General features: G+C 43.1%; 1 protein-coding gene across 1 annotated transcript; it reads left to right on the top strand.

Moving 5' to 3' along the window:
- Positions 1–1,669: 1,669 nt before the first annotated feature.
- Positions 1,670–15,305, top strand: cfap36 (cilia and flagella associated protein 36). Its single transcript, XM_088610408.1, has 10 exons — positions 1,670–1,946; positions 2,939–3,003; positions 4,038–4,139; positions 6,497–6,611; positions 8,010–8,097; positions 11,228–11,396; positions 12,539–12,659; positions 13,481–13,638; positions 13,804–13,953; positions 14,984–15,305. Exons 1-10 carry the CDS (start codon positions 1,844–1,846, stop codon positions 15,068–15,070), a joined length of 1,158 nt encoding a protein of 385 aa, XP_088466534.1. The 5' UTR covers positions 1,670–1,843; the 3' UTR covers positions 15,071–15,305.
- Positions 15,306–16,291: the final 986 nt, after the last annotated feature.

Here is a 16,291-nt window from a genome sequence, read left to right as displayed (position 1 = left end):
GAGGCTGCCGTGTGGTGGAGAAAACAGAGTGCGATCCCTGGGCACAGTGGAGGAAAAGCTTGGCATCAATGTGACACGACCACAGCAAATGGGCAGGTGAAGTGGGACATGTAAATACTGTATATCACATATCCAGCACTGCAATATTACCACTTAATCACATTGTGGAAGGTGTTGCTGGGGTCTGTTAATTTAGCCTTCAACAAAGTTAAGATGCAATAAAGCTGACTTGCTTTAGCAGCCCCAGTGACTTAACGCTACATAACAAAAGATAGGACCAACACCCACAAACATACTATAAACAGGATAAAGCAGAAATGCCTGCTGCGTGTCAAAGGACAGAACCCAGAGAAGAGCAGGACAAGAAGTAATTACATATCAAAGAACAGGACAAGCACTCAGATTGTGAAATAAACTGCTTTCTGACTGTATATAAGAGCTGGGAAACCCTTGCAGTTTGTCTGATCTGCTAGGCAGACCCAGCACATGTTGCTGTCAGCATTGAGGTCAATAAAACTGAATCTGCACAAGACTGTCTCCTGCTCCTCTGATGAAGAATTTCCCACAACAGCAGGTTGATGTATTCCTCACACGGGAGATCCTCAGCGTAGTGCAGGAAATGTCCATCATATGTGACATCCAATAAAAAATCTCAATTTCTACTTCAATAATTCTGATGATTATTTTCTCAGTGTCCTGTTTCAGAAAGTCAGGGTCATTTGTGTTTTACAGAACTGAAAGATACTTCTCTAGCAAGCCAAACATCCGAGCTCTGAACACAAGAATTGTTTTCTGAAAGGGGATCTTGACACAAACATTGATCAGATATCTATAATATACAAGGGTACAAACACAACTCCAAGAAGCCAGCTGTCATTGGTGCACACACATTTTTAGAGATTTTGTTAAAAATCCTGTTAAATGTTTGAAAAAACATTTAAAAAACCAAGAGGAACATATTGTAGCTTTTAAAGACCACAAATATTAGCGCCTGGAATACAGCGGCCAGGACCAGAGTGATTTACAGGCAGCACGTATACATCGACACCGTGTTCTACAGCCTTCAGAATAATAAGGCATGATTTCATATAATTATTAACGCTTTCACATCCTTAAGAAATGGGGACACCACAGTTGCTACTGTTTGGACACGTCTTTTGTCCTTGTCTGTGTGTTTGGGATTTTACAGATTTCAGGTTATGATTGCTGTGGTTTGGCAAGTATTATTATTATGCCCGTGAGCATTTTTTAGTCCGTTTTTAATATTCCCACCACAACAAATTGATCTTAAAAACAATGTTTAGCAATTCCAAAAATCTCTGGTTTAAAAATCTCTGGCCTGGGGACAGAGGCCGGATTCAAGATCGGGGTCTGCTGCAAACGGGTTTCAGTCCCCACCTGAAAGATGAGATTAAACCTGAAACTTGTAAATCGCGAAAATGTTCTACTTTTTAAAATATAACACGAAAAGGAGGTCGGTATGCCACTGATTTTCGATTGTAGATTAAAATGCTTATTTTAACACAGAGCATTCCAGGCCGCGGGGATTAGCGTGCACAGCGCAGGGCTGCGCGCTTCACAGCGGCTCATCCGCGAGCGGAGCACGGCGGTCTGACGCACGGCGTTGCCATGGAAGCCGATTAGCGTCATCCGGGTCGCGGGGGGAGTGCGCCTGCGCAGCTCCTGGTCGCGGCGCTGGTTTGCTGCGGGCGGCGCGAGCTGGTGGTGGGAGTTGCTGCCGAGTAACAACAACAAATGCCCGAGTGTCTGCGGCTGAGCAAGCGCCCTCCTGGACAGAAGCAGGACGAGACTGAGCCTCACAGGCCGCCCCGTGTCCCCGAACATGGCAGAGGACAGCGATTGGGTTGTGGAGAGCATTGCGGAATACCTGGGCAGCCCGGCGTGGGTCGTGCCACTCACGGATTTTATGGAGAATAAATGCACAGGTAGAGTCCCGTCTATTGACATCACTCGAGGGGGTGTTTGCATTAAGCGGGGTGCACTGCTGCGAGCCTGTAGCGCGGTGCTGGACCCGAGGTCAGGCTCGGCAGGGTCCTGGGGTGGGTGGTGATGCCGCAGGGGTGTCTGCGCTGAATGCGGCTGTTCCTGTCTCTGCATTGGTGCAGAGTGCCGTGTTCACACACTGATCGCAGGAGAGAGGTGGGGGTGTTGGTTAAGACCGTTTTAGCGTTGGCGCTGTTGTTGTTTTCCGTTTGAAACTGTGGGTTTGAAGGTGGAGGTGTGAAATTCGGGAGCGGGGGGGCTGTGTGCTGTGTGGACTGACGTAATTTTGCGTCCACAGCAGCGACCCCTCCTCGTGCTACCCCTTGATGTGCACGGTTCGGTTCGGCCGTCCACGTGTCGGTCCGGTTGCCTGCTTAATTAATCAATTTTCGCAGTTTTTTGTACATCATCTTTGGAAGTGCCTTAACATGCAGTTTAATCTGTTAGTTTGGTAACTTCAAATTGTGATTTGTTGGGGGAAAATGGTGAACATATGTAACAAGACTACTGGGATAAATCAAATCAGCCTAAATGCCCTCTACAAGCACAGTCGAAGCCTATGGGCCTTATGAAGCGTGTGTCTCACCCCCTCCTCTGAATCTGTGCTACTCCTGTCTGGGAGACGGCTCTGTGTCCCCAGGAGTACTGCGGTGTCTCACTTCTGCAACTCTTAAATATTACAGAACAATTGTTATTAGAGATTATTTTACAGGACCTGTTCGTGAAATATTTTGTCCTGACCTCTTTGACGATGGTTGTGCTGTTTTATAATGATAGCGGTGTTAAGAAGAAGATGATGAGTAAGACTGTGGAACTCGGGGGGGAGTATGTGGGAGTGGGGCTGGTGGGGAATCGCGGTGTGTCGGTCAGAGACGTGCGTGACCTCCGCCTGCCACCCTGCTCTCACGATCTGCGTGTTGTGGTTCGCTTACAGTCTTCGATGACGAAGATGAAAACAAACTGACCTACACGGAGATCCATCAGCAGTACAAGGAGCTGGTGAGTAAGAGTGGATGGGGCTCGTTGGACGATGAGAGCCGTTTTAACTAACATTAGAAAAAAGGTATTGAACCAAACAGAAAATGGTATAAAAGTATTGTGTGTATTTTTATAAGCAGCAAAACTCTGTAATCACTGCAAAGTGATTTCACTTTTTTTCCATCTTTCCCAGGATTTAGCATTTTACCATTTATATCCGAATCTTGCTCTAGGTGTAGTTCAGAGGGTACAAGAGGTTTAGCATTGTTTTGTTTTTTTCTGGAAGCTGTAAGTGTTTATCGAAGGCATATGGCTAAATGACGAGAGCTCATAATCAGCATATAAGAAGTAAACAGTATGAGTTGTGAGTTTTACTTTCATTCGTGTTTTACTCTCTTTCAAGAAAGGGCTCTTTAGAATAAATAATATGTGAAAACATTTTTGAGGTGGTCCTGTTATTTATCACTTTTCATTTATGGAAACAGTGTAATTCCTTCAAGCATCCAAAAAGATGAAAGGTGTTCAGTTTAGTGCAGCTTCTTAAACCAGCCTTTTCCATGTAGTTTCCCATGTGTTTGTCTCCTTGCAGTAAGCTGATTGAGTTGCTTTAACTGAAGTTTTTACAAACGGTGTTGTCACTTCCTGGCTGAGTTTCTTGAATATGAGTGGAATGTTCCAGTTACCCTTCTACACACCTCACCTCTTTGACATCCTGAGAAAGACGGGATTTGTGTGCTAAAGTCCCAAGAGTGCCTGCAGGCTGTCATAGATGCACTTTGCCAAAACCACACTCCATATTTCACAATGTAAGACTAGTCTGGTGTGGGACTCCCGAGAGCTCAGCCTGGGAACTGAGCCCTGATTTGTATTTCCTTAGCATGGTTTTAATTTCACAGAACAGTAGAAAGTTTAGTTCGCACTAACCAAAGTGCTGTTGCCACTGTTCAAGCACAAGTGGAGCCTGAATTCACTTGACCTATTGGTAGGACAGGAACCCCAGACACTGTCCACAGTCTGCAGGCCTGGAAGAGTCTTACTCTGTTCACTTATTGCAGGTAGAAAAGCTGCTGGAAAACTACATGCAGGAGGTTGGGATCAACGAGGAGCAGCTGTTGGAAGCCTGCACCTCTCCACTCGCCAAGTCCAAAGCCCTGCAGGTTAGTGAGTAGCATTGTGTGGCTGGTCAAGCACCAGAACTCCTGGATGCTGTGATCGTGGAGATATCCTGTCAGCCCGAGTCCTGTCCTCACTGGCTGGTACCAGGTGACCTTGATGGCTGTGGCGCATCCTTATTTCTTGAAGGCTGCTGAGTGCCTTGTTCTGCTCTTACAGAATCATTTGCATCCAGACTAGTCAACACTCCAATTCCAGATAGGCGCTCTTGAGGAGATGAGCTGTTTAGCATCCAAATTCACTCTTTTGTTTTCTGTCTCCTAAAAGGAGAAATGCAAAATGTCCATTGTAAGGCTAGGGAGTTAGCTTTTGCTTAAGAGGAAGTTTTTGCACAGTAAATGAGCGTTAAAATAAAAACATTGTGTAATTGCTGGTTTTTGTTCATTTTACCCATCATCATGAAGTAACTGGTGTGTTGTTGCCTGCTTCTTGACAATTATATAAAACCCTGAACTCAAGGGCAGCGTTGAGGAGCCCGTGTTGATGACACAGCTGACATGAGAGAGTGTTAAGTGAGACTTTCGTAGACAGATGGGTTTGACCACAGCTGGGATCCATTCTAATTTGTGAATATAAAAAAGAATTGGCCAAAGGAGAAACGGGAACTTTGTGAAGCCTGAGTTTGAATGCAGAGTAGTGAAGGGACTTCAGAAGGTCTCTTCTTCAAACCCGAAAATCAGGCTTCAGCTCCTATTGACAAAAGTAAATGGCTCACCTGTGTTGACTGAAGTCGTTGCTTTTCTGTTGTAACATCAGCTTTCTCTCACCTGCTATTTCTCAAGGAATTAATTACATGTCCTCCTTATATAGCATTACAAAGCCTCTTTGTGCGATATCCCTCTACCTGCTACTACAAACTGTGGGCGAACTTTACTGTATTCGAAAAATACAGTACAGTTACCCCTTCATTTACAAACACAATTCGTTTCATGTAACGATCAAAAGGCAAAAAACTGTCATTTGAAAACTTAATTCCCATAATAGTATATGTAAATCTTTTTCCCAAATCCCAGAAGAATCGAGTAATAATTTCTTAACTTTTATATAGTACAAAAGAATTACAATGACAACAGTATTGCTGTGTTAATTACTGACCATTAAAGCCTCATTAACCTAACAGACCGCTTTCCATACATCAGATTGTTTTACATTGTGCCATAGTTACGGTATTAAACAAAACCTACAACGCCAGCAATACGTGTAACAGGATTCTTTAATGAAGCCTATATTATGAATCTACAAACCTATGGAATTAATGACATACAGCTTTGAAGTGTTCAAATTAAGGTTTTCTTAATGAAAGTTTAAACTGATCAATTACCAGAAAGCTGACATTGGTAAGCAGGGGGCATTGTGAAAGATGAAATAATTCTCTTCATAGAAAAAAAAAAATTGTATTTCATAAAATATGTATAAACTGCACACTTTGTCGTAGACATTCGTATTACTAACACTGTGGAGGATGTAGGATGCTTGGACCTGTTTCTAAACACTGAAGTGTTTTCCTCTGCTTTCAGTAGGGTAGGTGCCAAAGAAAGGAATAGCGATAGTCTCTCAGTATTTCCCTGAGCCAGAAAGAGCTAGAAACATCTATGCTTTATGAGTATGTTATGTTTTTGTTGTTTTCCACTAAAATACTTTATCTTAAGATAACTGTAAAGCATGTTTATGATCTCACCATGAAAAGAGATTAATAAATACAATATTAACAACAGTATTCTTTTATGAAATAATAATTCTGTGTCCTAACCACTTCTTTGATTCCAAGAGATTGCAGGTATCCCTTGGGTACTAAATAATTGAGCTCCCTCAGGACTGGCACAGTGGTTAGTGGGGCCCTGGGTTCAATTCCTGTGTACTGTCTGCATGGACTCTGCATTTCTCCCTGTGTTTGTGTGGGTTTCCTTCCACAGTCCAATGACTGGTATGAAAACTGGCCCTGGGTCAAGTGTGTGTGTGTGTCTGTGTGAGCTCTGTGCTAGACTGCTGTCTTGTGTATCCTGTCTTGTGTCCATTGCTTGGCATTGGATAGGCTTTGACTCCCTCTCAACCCTGTATTGCATAAAGTGGTTAGGAAATGGATAGATGAATTCCCTGTTTTACAGAGAGTTAGTTTGTTTCTAAACTCTGCAAAACCCCTGACATGTATAATAGGGACACCTTAGTGAAGAACAGGTTGTCATCAGTGTTGATTCTGCCCTAGGGTTCAGTGTACAAAGAAGTGCATGGCCCTACAGTGGGCGATGCAGAGGGTGGGTGTGCACACTGTCTTCGTCTTTCCTATGCTTTGCAGGAACCCTTCGGCCACACTAAGATGACTTCCTGTTTTCTGCTCCCCTAGAATGTCTTTCAGCCGGTGCTTGCAACAGAGGATTTTGAGGTGTTCAAGTCACTGATGGTTCAGAAGAATGTGGAGCTGCAGCTGCAGGCCCTGCGTGTGATTCAGGAGAGGAATGGTAATAATTCTTATGTTTACGTACTGCTTTCTGTCCAGAGTGATCTTGCCTATAGGAGAGGACCCAATTCTTTAACCGCTGGAGTGCAGCCCCACCTAAGTGACTTACAATTGATATTATGCGTCAGCTGCCCCATTACACAGGAGATCAGGTGGGAACTGCCACACCAATTGAATTAAGTAGGAATGTTACGGGGTCAGATTGTCCTTAGCAGAATTTAGCCAGGACACCAGGGTTAAGATATCTGCTTTTTATATTCAGTGCCATGTGGTCTTTATGACAGAATACTTAGGACCTTGACTTAAAATCCAATCCATGGCGCTTCCTTCCTTTAATAGTAGATTACTGATCCAGAGAGTCCTCTGATCGTCAGAGGACTTCTATCCCAGTACTGGTCAGGTCCACCTTTATTTAGCTCTTAGGATCTGATCAGATCAGCCTGCAGGATGGAAAACTGTTCAGGCTTCAGGGTTTGTTCAAACCAGACTCTTCATCTTCATGAAGAAACATGAAGGAGAAGCAAAGTCAGTTGAAACAGTTTCACTGTGTAGAGCTGTTTGCTCGACCCCAGATGGATTAACACTGAAGCTTTATTTATCTTAGACTTTCCTGGGTCGTTAAGAGATTTTCCCGGTTTTAAGATGAAAGGACCTCACCAAATTTGTCTCTGCAAAGTGTTTCTCCGTGGATGATGCCTTGTTCCTGTGTTTAAATGTCAGACTAAGAGCTTTGCAGAGTTATTCAAGTGTTGGCACTTGGCAGGCAGTTGAGGCCCAAAGCCTTCAGGAGTCTGTTTTAACATTTTAACAGCCAGCAGTAACTTGAGGATAGGGGAACTCTTCCCCCTACACACACCCATTAAACATGAGCTGAGTGAATACATTAATGAAAACACTAAATATTCGTATTTATTCCTAGTCTGAACTGTGTAATATCACTTATGTTCTTGATCTAAACATGCAAACTTCAAAGTGTAATCAATACTTTTTGTTGTAAATGTATTTTAGCTGATATATGTAATTGTACAATTCTGAGATTTTTAGAGGTCATGAGCGTATGCATGTGATTCAGGCAGGGTTTGGATGTCTAGTTTGAGCAATAAGGACAGGTAAATCCTGAGATCTGTTCCTGCCTCCCATCAGTAAAATGCTGTTTGTAGTTCATATTGTTACACTCCCATCTCCTGTGTCACATTGGTGTTATGCCCTGTTTCTGTTATCTTTTTTTTGGTATTACAGAGCTTGCTGTAGCTTTTTAAATGTATTTTTGTTGTATTCCTCTCATTGTAACTCACCCTTAGGGTTTCAGCCAGATACTACTGAAGCTAATAAGAGTGATGTGGCACACAGCTCATTCTGTCTGTGCTGCTCAGGTATGTTAACTCTCCCCACTGCGCAGGTACCCTGCCCGAGTGTCTGACAGATGGTGCAGACATGATATCAGAGCTGGAGCAGCAGGAGTTAAGGATACTGAAAGAAGTGCTGAAGTAAGTGAATTATCAACTTTTTAATGAATGGAAAATGAGGCCATTCAGCCCATCTAGCCCAGTTGGTAGATAACAAACTGATCTGAGGATCTCATCTGAGCATTCACAGACAGAATACTGAGTATCTACTTGGGCAATATGGCAGGGTAGCTTGTTCCACACTCCCACAACCTTCTGTGTAAAGACATGGCTCCCGTTTTCAATGCACTTCCATGTAGTTTCCACTTGTCTGCTGGGTGATGTCGCGCTTTGACTCTCAATACTTCTGCTAGTTTGACATTGGTGATGCCGCCGAGGATGATGAATTCTGGGATCAGGTTTCCTCCAAGGTTTGGTACCTTCAGCCTGTCAGTGTAGGACATTCGCTTAAGCCCCAGAATGAATCCGGTAGCTCTTCTCTGGACTGATTCCAGGGCAACAATTTGGTGACCAAAATACACAAGTTATACTGTCAGTCATCAGTTGATTGAAATTGTGTACTTTTAACTCTTTCCTAACATTTACTTTGTATTTTGTGCTTCATCATTTTCTAGATGTAAATTATTAACACAGACAACAAAGTCTTTATCATAAGTAGCCATATATAGCTTAGCATTTCACATTTTGTATTTGTAGTTTTTATGGATGAGCACATTTTAGAGACATTTTACTTTATCCTTTACTATACTTGTTATAATAGAGAACAAATGCACTGAATTCCCAAATTTTACATTTGTGTAGTCTAGGTGTGACTAACTGGACTCTTTCATGATGGGGACAGCCTTAGTGTGGTTTAGGCACTGTGATTTTCTTTTTTTTGTATGATTTTCTTTTGATGGCCAATTAATGCTTTTTGTTAACATAAATATTCTGAATATTATTATAAATATTCAGATTATTAATATAAAACAAAGTATGAAAAAGCATGCTTGTACTTGTACAGCCTTGTACTTGGACTGCTTGCCATGCTCTGGGCTCTAAAGGGAATCTGTGGAATTGCACAAGTTAATGTATTCTCGTTTCTTCCTTTGGCATTTTCTCTCTCCAGGATTTCTGAGCAAGTTTAACTGGACCTCCAGTAGTTCAGGTCTGCCCTGTCATGTGCTGGCAGCCATCCTGTTTCCTATACCTAGCGTCTACACAGTGAACGGCACTGTGGTCAGGGTGCTGCCAGTGCTGATGTGGAGAACAACATGCTTCACTGTGCCCCAGTGACCCTTGCAGGGCTTAGACTGAATCTTGGAGCTCATCCACCTCTGATTAGATCAGCAGGTGAATGAGGGACCTGGCGCTGTGGCTGAGATCAGAGAGTTTGCCAGGGGACAGGGGTGAAAGAATGGGACCCAGCAGTGCCCTGCTGCTTTCCGAAACAGCCTTAAAGCTTGTTTCAGTGTGGGACGCTTCGCAAAATGCAGTTGGTTATGAAAACATAAGAGGTGACAAATGAGAAGGCCTATCAGACGTGTGTGATTACTAGTAATTGATCCAAGGTTTCCTTCTGGCTGTTTCTTGAAAGAATCTGGGGTATTGGCTTCAAAAACATGGGTGGTTAGCTTGTTCCACACCCCACATTACTCGCCTTCTGTGTGGTGAACTACTTACTTTCTGATCTCAGTTTTAGACAAGCTTCTACGTAGTGTCCACTTGACTCCTTTGTTTTGTTTCACTGTCGAGTCTGATGTGGTCCGCTGTGTTTAGCTTCTGAATATTTGAATCAGGTCCTCTCGTAGTCCGTTCGTGCTCCATTCTAAATCTATACGGTTCTTTTAGCCTTTCGGAGTTGGACATTCCCTTCAGCCCTGAAATGTACCTGGTTACTATTCTCTGGACTGGCATCTCTCAGTTCCTCTCCCACTCTGTAACGTTTCTGCTTCTCTTGCATATATACACGTGACGTCTCTCTGATGAGAGTTTTCTTGCAGTCGCTGTCTTGCAGTGGACGCTGTAAAGAGGTGAAGAGTTGTGGGTCTGGTGAAAGTGGATGATCACCTGCAGGAATGATAACGTCCTGCTGTGGGAGCCCTGGATAGTCCCATAATGGGATTGATGCTATTCCCGCTAAGCTAGGTCTTAGGAGCTGTGTCTATGGTGAAGTAATCTTCTTAAGACTGTTAATATCAGGTTGTGAGGCAACTGTGTAAATAATATTTTTAGCTCTGATGGATTTTGACCAAAAGCTGACATGGATCTTATCAGATACCCCTCTATCCCTTTTCTCCCTGATTCTCCTGGTTGATGTAGTGATGTCTGTTGCCTTGTAATGTGGAAACTAGTTTCATTTATTCACTGGGATTTCTGTTTCAGTTTTTCACCTCTTTGAGATTTCCTTTTGTGAGGAGGTCAATGAAACATGTGGTGCAACTTTTTAAAGTTTCTCCAGCATTCTTCTGTAAAGTGCCAAGAACGTATTTTTTTACATCCTCTGCATTCATAATAATTTTTATGTTTTTCTGACCATAAAGAAATTAAAGTCAATTTATTTTTATATAGCGCCTTTCACAACAAGGTTGCCCCAAGGCGTTTAACAAAGCAAGTGACCATACATGTTGTGAATACAGAACAGAAACCCGACGACAACAGAGGAGAGGAACCAAAAACTCCTTAGTAAGGAGAAAAAAACCCTCTAGGGGTCCAAGGTCAACTGGCTGCCCAACCTCTTTGGGCATGCTAACATTATAAGATGCTGAAACAGCCAGGCTGGGGTGAGATAATAATAATAAAAAACTTTATTTTATATAGCGCCTTTAGAGGTGGCTTCTCAAAGCGCTTTACAGAATGACAACAATAAATAAAAAGAATACACAAGATAAAACACAATTACAATACAAAGAGGAGACTGTGGATGGTGGTACTAAGAAAAATAGAAGCAGAGGGGTAAAGAATGGAACCAGTTAAGTAAAGGGTCTTCTAAAGAAGAAAGTTTTGAAAGCCAGATTGGAGGGGTTCGAAAAGGTTATTTGTCATGAGGTTGTTATGTAACTGAAATGTGACAGCCGGTTCTAGAATTTTTGCAAGGAAGGGTAAGTTGGAGATGGGGCGAAAATTGTTAAGATTGTCCAGAGCCATGTTGGGCTTTTTTGGCACGGGGGTAATGGCAGCAGTTTTGAGGACCGACTTTCACCTTTACCTTTACCTTTATCTGGGGGTGCAGGAGATCAAAGGAAGAGTATGAGCAGGACATGGCGAGGAGGCAGCTGTCGGAGGACGAGGGTGGCTCGACTTCCAACAGCAGTACAGAGCGGATGGCCTTTGACAGCACCGAGCGGCAGGACATGGTGCCAGGCCAGGCGTCTGAGAAACGGGCCGAGAGCACGCCTTCTGTGAGTCTCTCCTCCCACGGCAGCAGGGGGTTTCCAGGTCCAGGGACCTGCTTTTCAGTGCAAACCAGTCTTACTTAAAGTATTTCAAAAAAGACGCCATCCTTACATAAAACGGAGGTCTTGACTCTCTGTGTTCATTAAAAATCCCAGGGCGTTTCTCGAAAAGAGTAGGGGTGTAACCCCAGTGTCCTGGCCACATTTCCCATTGGCTCTTACCAGTCATGGCCTCCTAATAATCCCCATCTCTAAACTGGCTTCATCACTCTGCTCTCCTCCCCACTGAAGGCGCACTCTGGCTGCTGGCACGCATGGTGGTGGTGGAGGGGAATCTCCATTACCTAGAAAGAGCTTTGATTGGAGTGTCCAGAAAAAAAGCTATATAATTGTAAAGATTATTACTTAATTCAGACTTTGGATTCATTAGTCTGGATTAATATGGTCTATAGCCACTAACTGAAAATACCCTTAATGTCAGAAGACTTGTGTCCAGGGGAGGAGACCTCTGTCCACTGCACTTATTTTTGCAGGGATGCATCCTTGAGGCCACCGTCTCTCTCGGTCAGAAAGATATTTTTCTCCAAACTCTGATGTAATGATACTTCAATTTATTTTTCAATTCAGTTTATTTTTATATAGCGCCTTTCACAACAAGGTTGCCCCAAGGCACTTAACAAAGCTGTGTGACAATATTTCATGGCATTACAATACAGGAAGAGAAAAAGCCAGAAGACAACACTGTTATTTGCTGTGGACACTGGAAAGGAGGACTGCCTATCTACAGATGTTAACCTAGTAGATCTGAGATGGCAGACTGACATTCAATACGTTCAGGGTACTTGACTCTTTGCAAGCCTGTTGAACCTGTTGACACATGAACAAGTCAGCTTTTATGAGACAACAGCTGCGATTTCCTGCAGTACAGTAATCAACATAGGTAGTGTTGACTTGATAAAGTGATACGATAAACTACATTCGGGGTTTGTTTGGACCTATATGCTTGGGAAATGATGGGCATGTGAACAAAGAAATGAATTAAATCTACCATTACATGAAAGATGATGTTCTTGGAGCTAACAGTGTGATTAAAATGGGCAGCCAAGATGTAATCCAGAGAGTGTGATGTTGGTATATTTTCTTTGTAGGTGTGCAATGCCTCAAGGATGGCCGAGGAGAAAAATATAAAAAGTGCTGCCAAAGCTGGGGATAACATGAAACATGGCACCAACAAAGTTGGCACACAGCCCACTGCAAAGCTGCTGCCTGGTAGGTGGTAGGTGTAAAGATGTGCTTGTGTCTTGTGTCTTGTGAATTATGTGGTACTGTATTAGCAACTGTCCAACCTTTGCATTACTATACAAGTAATGCAAATGTCATTCAGTTGCTAATATAATAATTAAAGTGAAGCAGTATATTTAAATCTTATGACAAATGAACTGGTCTGGCTCTTATTAATGGTGGTCTTGTAACACTCTGGAGTGTACAACTTAGAGGAGTCCGCACTGTGGTGTTTATTTGCTTAGCAAAGACTAGACCAGTGTATAGCCAAGATGTCCTATAGCCATGTAGAGTAGTGCTGCTCTAATCTGCAACAAGAAACCATCCATGTTCAGTAACTGCTTTACATTTAGCGGGTTCAGCTATAAACCTGGCAGGTGCATGGATTCACTCGGGGTGAGACAGCCCTTGGGCACCCATGCATAAGGAGAGGGCACAATGGAGAGATGCCATTTAAAGGCAACAGCTGCAGAAACAGAAACTCTTGGCTGAAAAGCTGAAGAAAGTCCTCAGAAAATCCTGAGGGGGTTTTGGACTGTGGGAGGGAACTGAAGCACCTGGAGAAAACATAGTGAGAATATGTTCAGGTGGGAAACTGCATCAGAATGTGTAGGCTGCAAAGGAACGAGTAATAGTAATTCCATGCTGAAGAGAGAAGAAAGAAAACACGTTTCGGTTGAAAAACACTGAAAGTTTCCAGGTACCTGTTATGCAGCTATGTACACATTCTTCTCCTTCCCCCGCATTGGACTGCGGTCACTTTTGTGAGTGAATAATCTGGTGCAAACTGTGTTCAATGTGTCGCCCAGGGAGGAGCGGTGCAGATGCTAAGCTTCTGGCCCCTGTGAGAGCTCCAGTCAGGGGGTCCGAGCCAGCGGCAGACCCCAGGGAGAAGAGCAGCACTGAGGCTGCCGAGGCCTGGCTGGAAGAGGCGCGTAGGGAGGCCGGGATATCCAGGCCTTTCACTGTGAGTTCACGTGCTCTTTTTCTAGTTGGAAGGACTGAAGGAAGTTCATCACACCTGTTTTTAATAGCAGCTTGAGAACTCACTGGAGCAAATCTGGAGTGTCATTAGGCCTTGTTAGCAAACTGAGTTACTTAAACTGTGTGTGTGTGCGCGCGTGTGCTGTAGGAGCTGTCAGCTGCACAGCAGGAGCAACTCCAGCAGAGGGCGCACTATCTGAGACAGCAGAGGGACAGGCTGCTAGCCATGAAGAGAGAGCAGAGAGACAAACTGTCCACGTCAGAGGAATCGCCAGTGGCTCTTGCCCCCAGGACCGTGGTAATGAACCTTTTGACCTGTAGCGGACACACCAGCAATAACTGTTTTATCAAGGTGTAGGTTAATTGGGATCAGAATAGGAATACTGCATGTCCAAGTCATCTGAACGCCACATAGATTTCTGTAGCATTTTGATCCTCCTTGATGTAAATAATCACCGATACTTTAGGATGGAATTTCCTTCATCGAGGACAAGCATGGCAGAAAGATAATTACTAACTTTTGATAGAAACTGGTTAAAAACCTAGGAATATCTTTAAAATAAGTGCTCTGATGAAAAAATGTACAGATGCTATATTTCATTTTACATACTTAAACCCCACTTTTTGAACAACCATTGCATCAAACAACTAGGCTCAGTACTGCCAAACTAATTTATTATCCATGTGCTCAACACATCATTTTAAACGAAGAACTTGGGACACTGCACTGCTAAAACCATTAAGCAAACACTGTGATGTCATTAATTACATGGCACTTCAAACCAGGACTTCCTTTTTGTTTTGCGTTGCCTTTGTTTCACAGTTGTACACGGTTTCTGTCGTCACGCAAAAAAGGACACTTCTGGTACACGAGTCAATGATAAAGTTGCTGAAGAGAGTGTACAGACCGCGAACTGGTCCCAGCCAAGACAGGCACACAGGGCACCTAAACAGTGTTTTGTTGTGTGATGCATTTGGGATTGAGTCCCTTTTATTTCTGCATAGAACATTCCACAAAATCATCTACATCATTCTGTGTAGGGGAGGGTCATCTTTAATCGGCTGATGATGTGTTATCTTCATGTTCAATATACCCTTGACAAAAAATAAATCTCTTCTGAGTGGGTAATATTATTGTTTTAGGTTTCTTTACTGATCATGCAGCTGCATCATGGCTGGGAGGAGGTTTTACCTGTGGGTATAACCCACACATGTAGAGCTACAGCAAACTTCAGGGTTGTTGTAATTCAAGTGCCCAGTAGCTCAGGTCTTAAGTAAAGGCAGAAGGTGCTATGGGGCACAATGTTAACGTTTTGTTTTCTCAAAAGGAAATTTCTGAAGAGGAGAAAAGACAGCTGCAGAAACGGAAACACTTGGCTGAAAAACTGAAGGAAGAAGTCATCAAAAAATCGTGAGGGAGTTTTGGATCTGGATAAGTACTAGTTTCTCCAAGCACCTTGGACCACAGCAGATGGATTTTTGTGCCAGTTCCACTGTACAGCTCTAGCTAGGGAACACAGTATTGACTATTTTTCCTTCTTCATCAGAATCATTCACTTTACAGCTACAGCTGCAGAGGAGCAAATAAATGGACTGAATTATCTGGCTGTAATGACCTGTACACTGTTTAATAAAACAATTTTCTATATATTTTTTTTAATTAGAGCTTATGTAGTTTAAACCACAGTGGCCTAAGAAAATAAAATACTCTAATTTAGGTTAATTTGCCATTTGCCATGCTTCCCTTAGACAGACAACCACCTGATGTTACTGTACCAATCTAAACTTTCATCAGGCAGGAAGTACCAAAGATGTGATCTCTGTATTAAAGTTTATTTATATAAGTCTGAACCACTGTGTCAAAAGCCAACTTTTAACATACCACCCCACTACGGGGGAAATTTCACAATGTTGTGTCCATTATTCACTATTTTAAAGTTCCAGGCAGCTGTAAATATACTGGTAGAAAACAATGAAAGTAGACCAGCTTGGACATCATTTATACAGTGACTTTGTAGAAACCCACATCTTTGGCATCAGCTGATCACCAGGTGGCTATAGAAAAAAAATGCTTTGGTGACAGGAGTGTTGCATAGGCTAAGGAAATTATACACGTCTATTGCGAATGAGAGGGCTTAGGCTCAGAATTATTTCAGATAGGTCAGGAAAGACCAGGCTTAAAAACCCCTTGGCTGCGTGCCCAATTCTATGCCACAGATTTAATGCACAGGACCAGCAATGCAGACTTAGAGGCAAACTGAGCCAGGAAGCACCCTTTGACTCATCTGCACTTTACAGGTTTTGATGTTAAAGACTCAGCTGCCATTTCTCCAAGAAGGGGGTGTCAAGGTATGTATACACATACATATTGAATAACTGTAGCCATCAAGCATTCAAGTCACATGAGCTAGAAGAGAGGATGCAATTTCTTCTGTAGGTATCCCAGGACCCCATAAGGCTTCTGAAAGCCATAGGTCACTATCTGCTAAAAAAAAGCCAGGTCCTCTTTCCCCACCACCAGCCCATGTACATGGGCCAGAATAAAGCTTGTTTCAAAGGTGCCCCTATTATTCTGACAAGCTCCCCAGAAAGAAGCAGGGGACTTGCTGCTGGAACAGATCCGCTTGCTGACCATC

The sequence above is a fragment of the Lepisosteus platostomus genome, chromosome 17 (genome assembly GCF_059453375.1).
Source record: "Lepisosteus platostomus isolate fLepPlt1 chromosome 17, fLepPlt1.hap1, whole genome shotgun sequence".
Taxonomy (NCBI): Eukaryota; Metazoa; Chordata; class Actinopteri; order Semionotiformes; family Lepisosteidae; genus Lepisosteus; species Lepisosteus platostomus.
This window is presented reverse-complemented; position numbering and strand designations above follow the sequence as displayed.

Bases quoted from the DNA above. Each gene is read 5' to 3' on its own strand.
- cfap36 (XM_088610408.1), top strand. From the start codon at position 1,844: ATGGCAGAGGACAGCGATTGGGTTGTGGAGAGCATTGCGGAATACCTG. The intron at 4,140-6,496 runs GTTAGTGAGTAG...CTGCTCCCCTAG, and splicing joins CCAAGTCCAAAGCCCTGCAG to AATGTCTTTCAGCCGGTGCT. The intron at 8,098-11,227 runs GTAAGTGAATTA...CTGGGGGTGCAG, and splicing joins ATACTGAAAGAAGTGCTGAA to GAGATCAAAGGAAGAGTATG.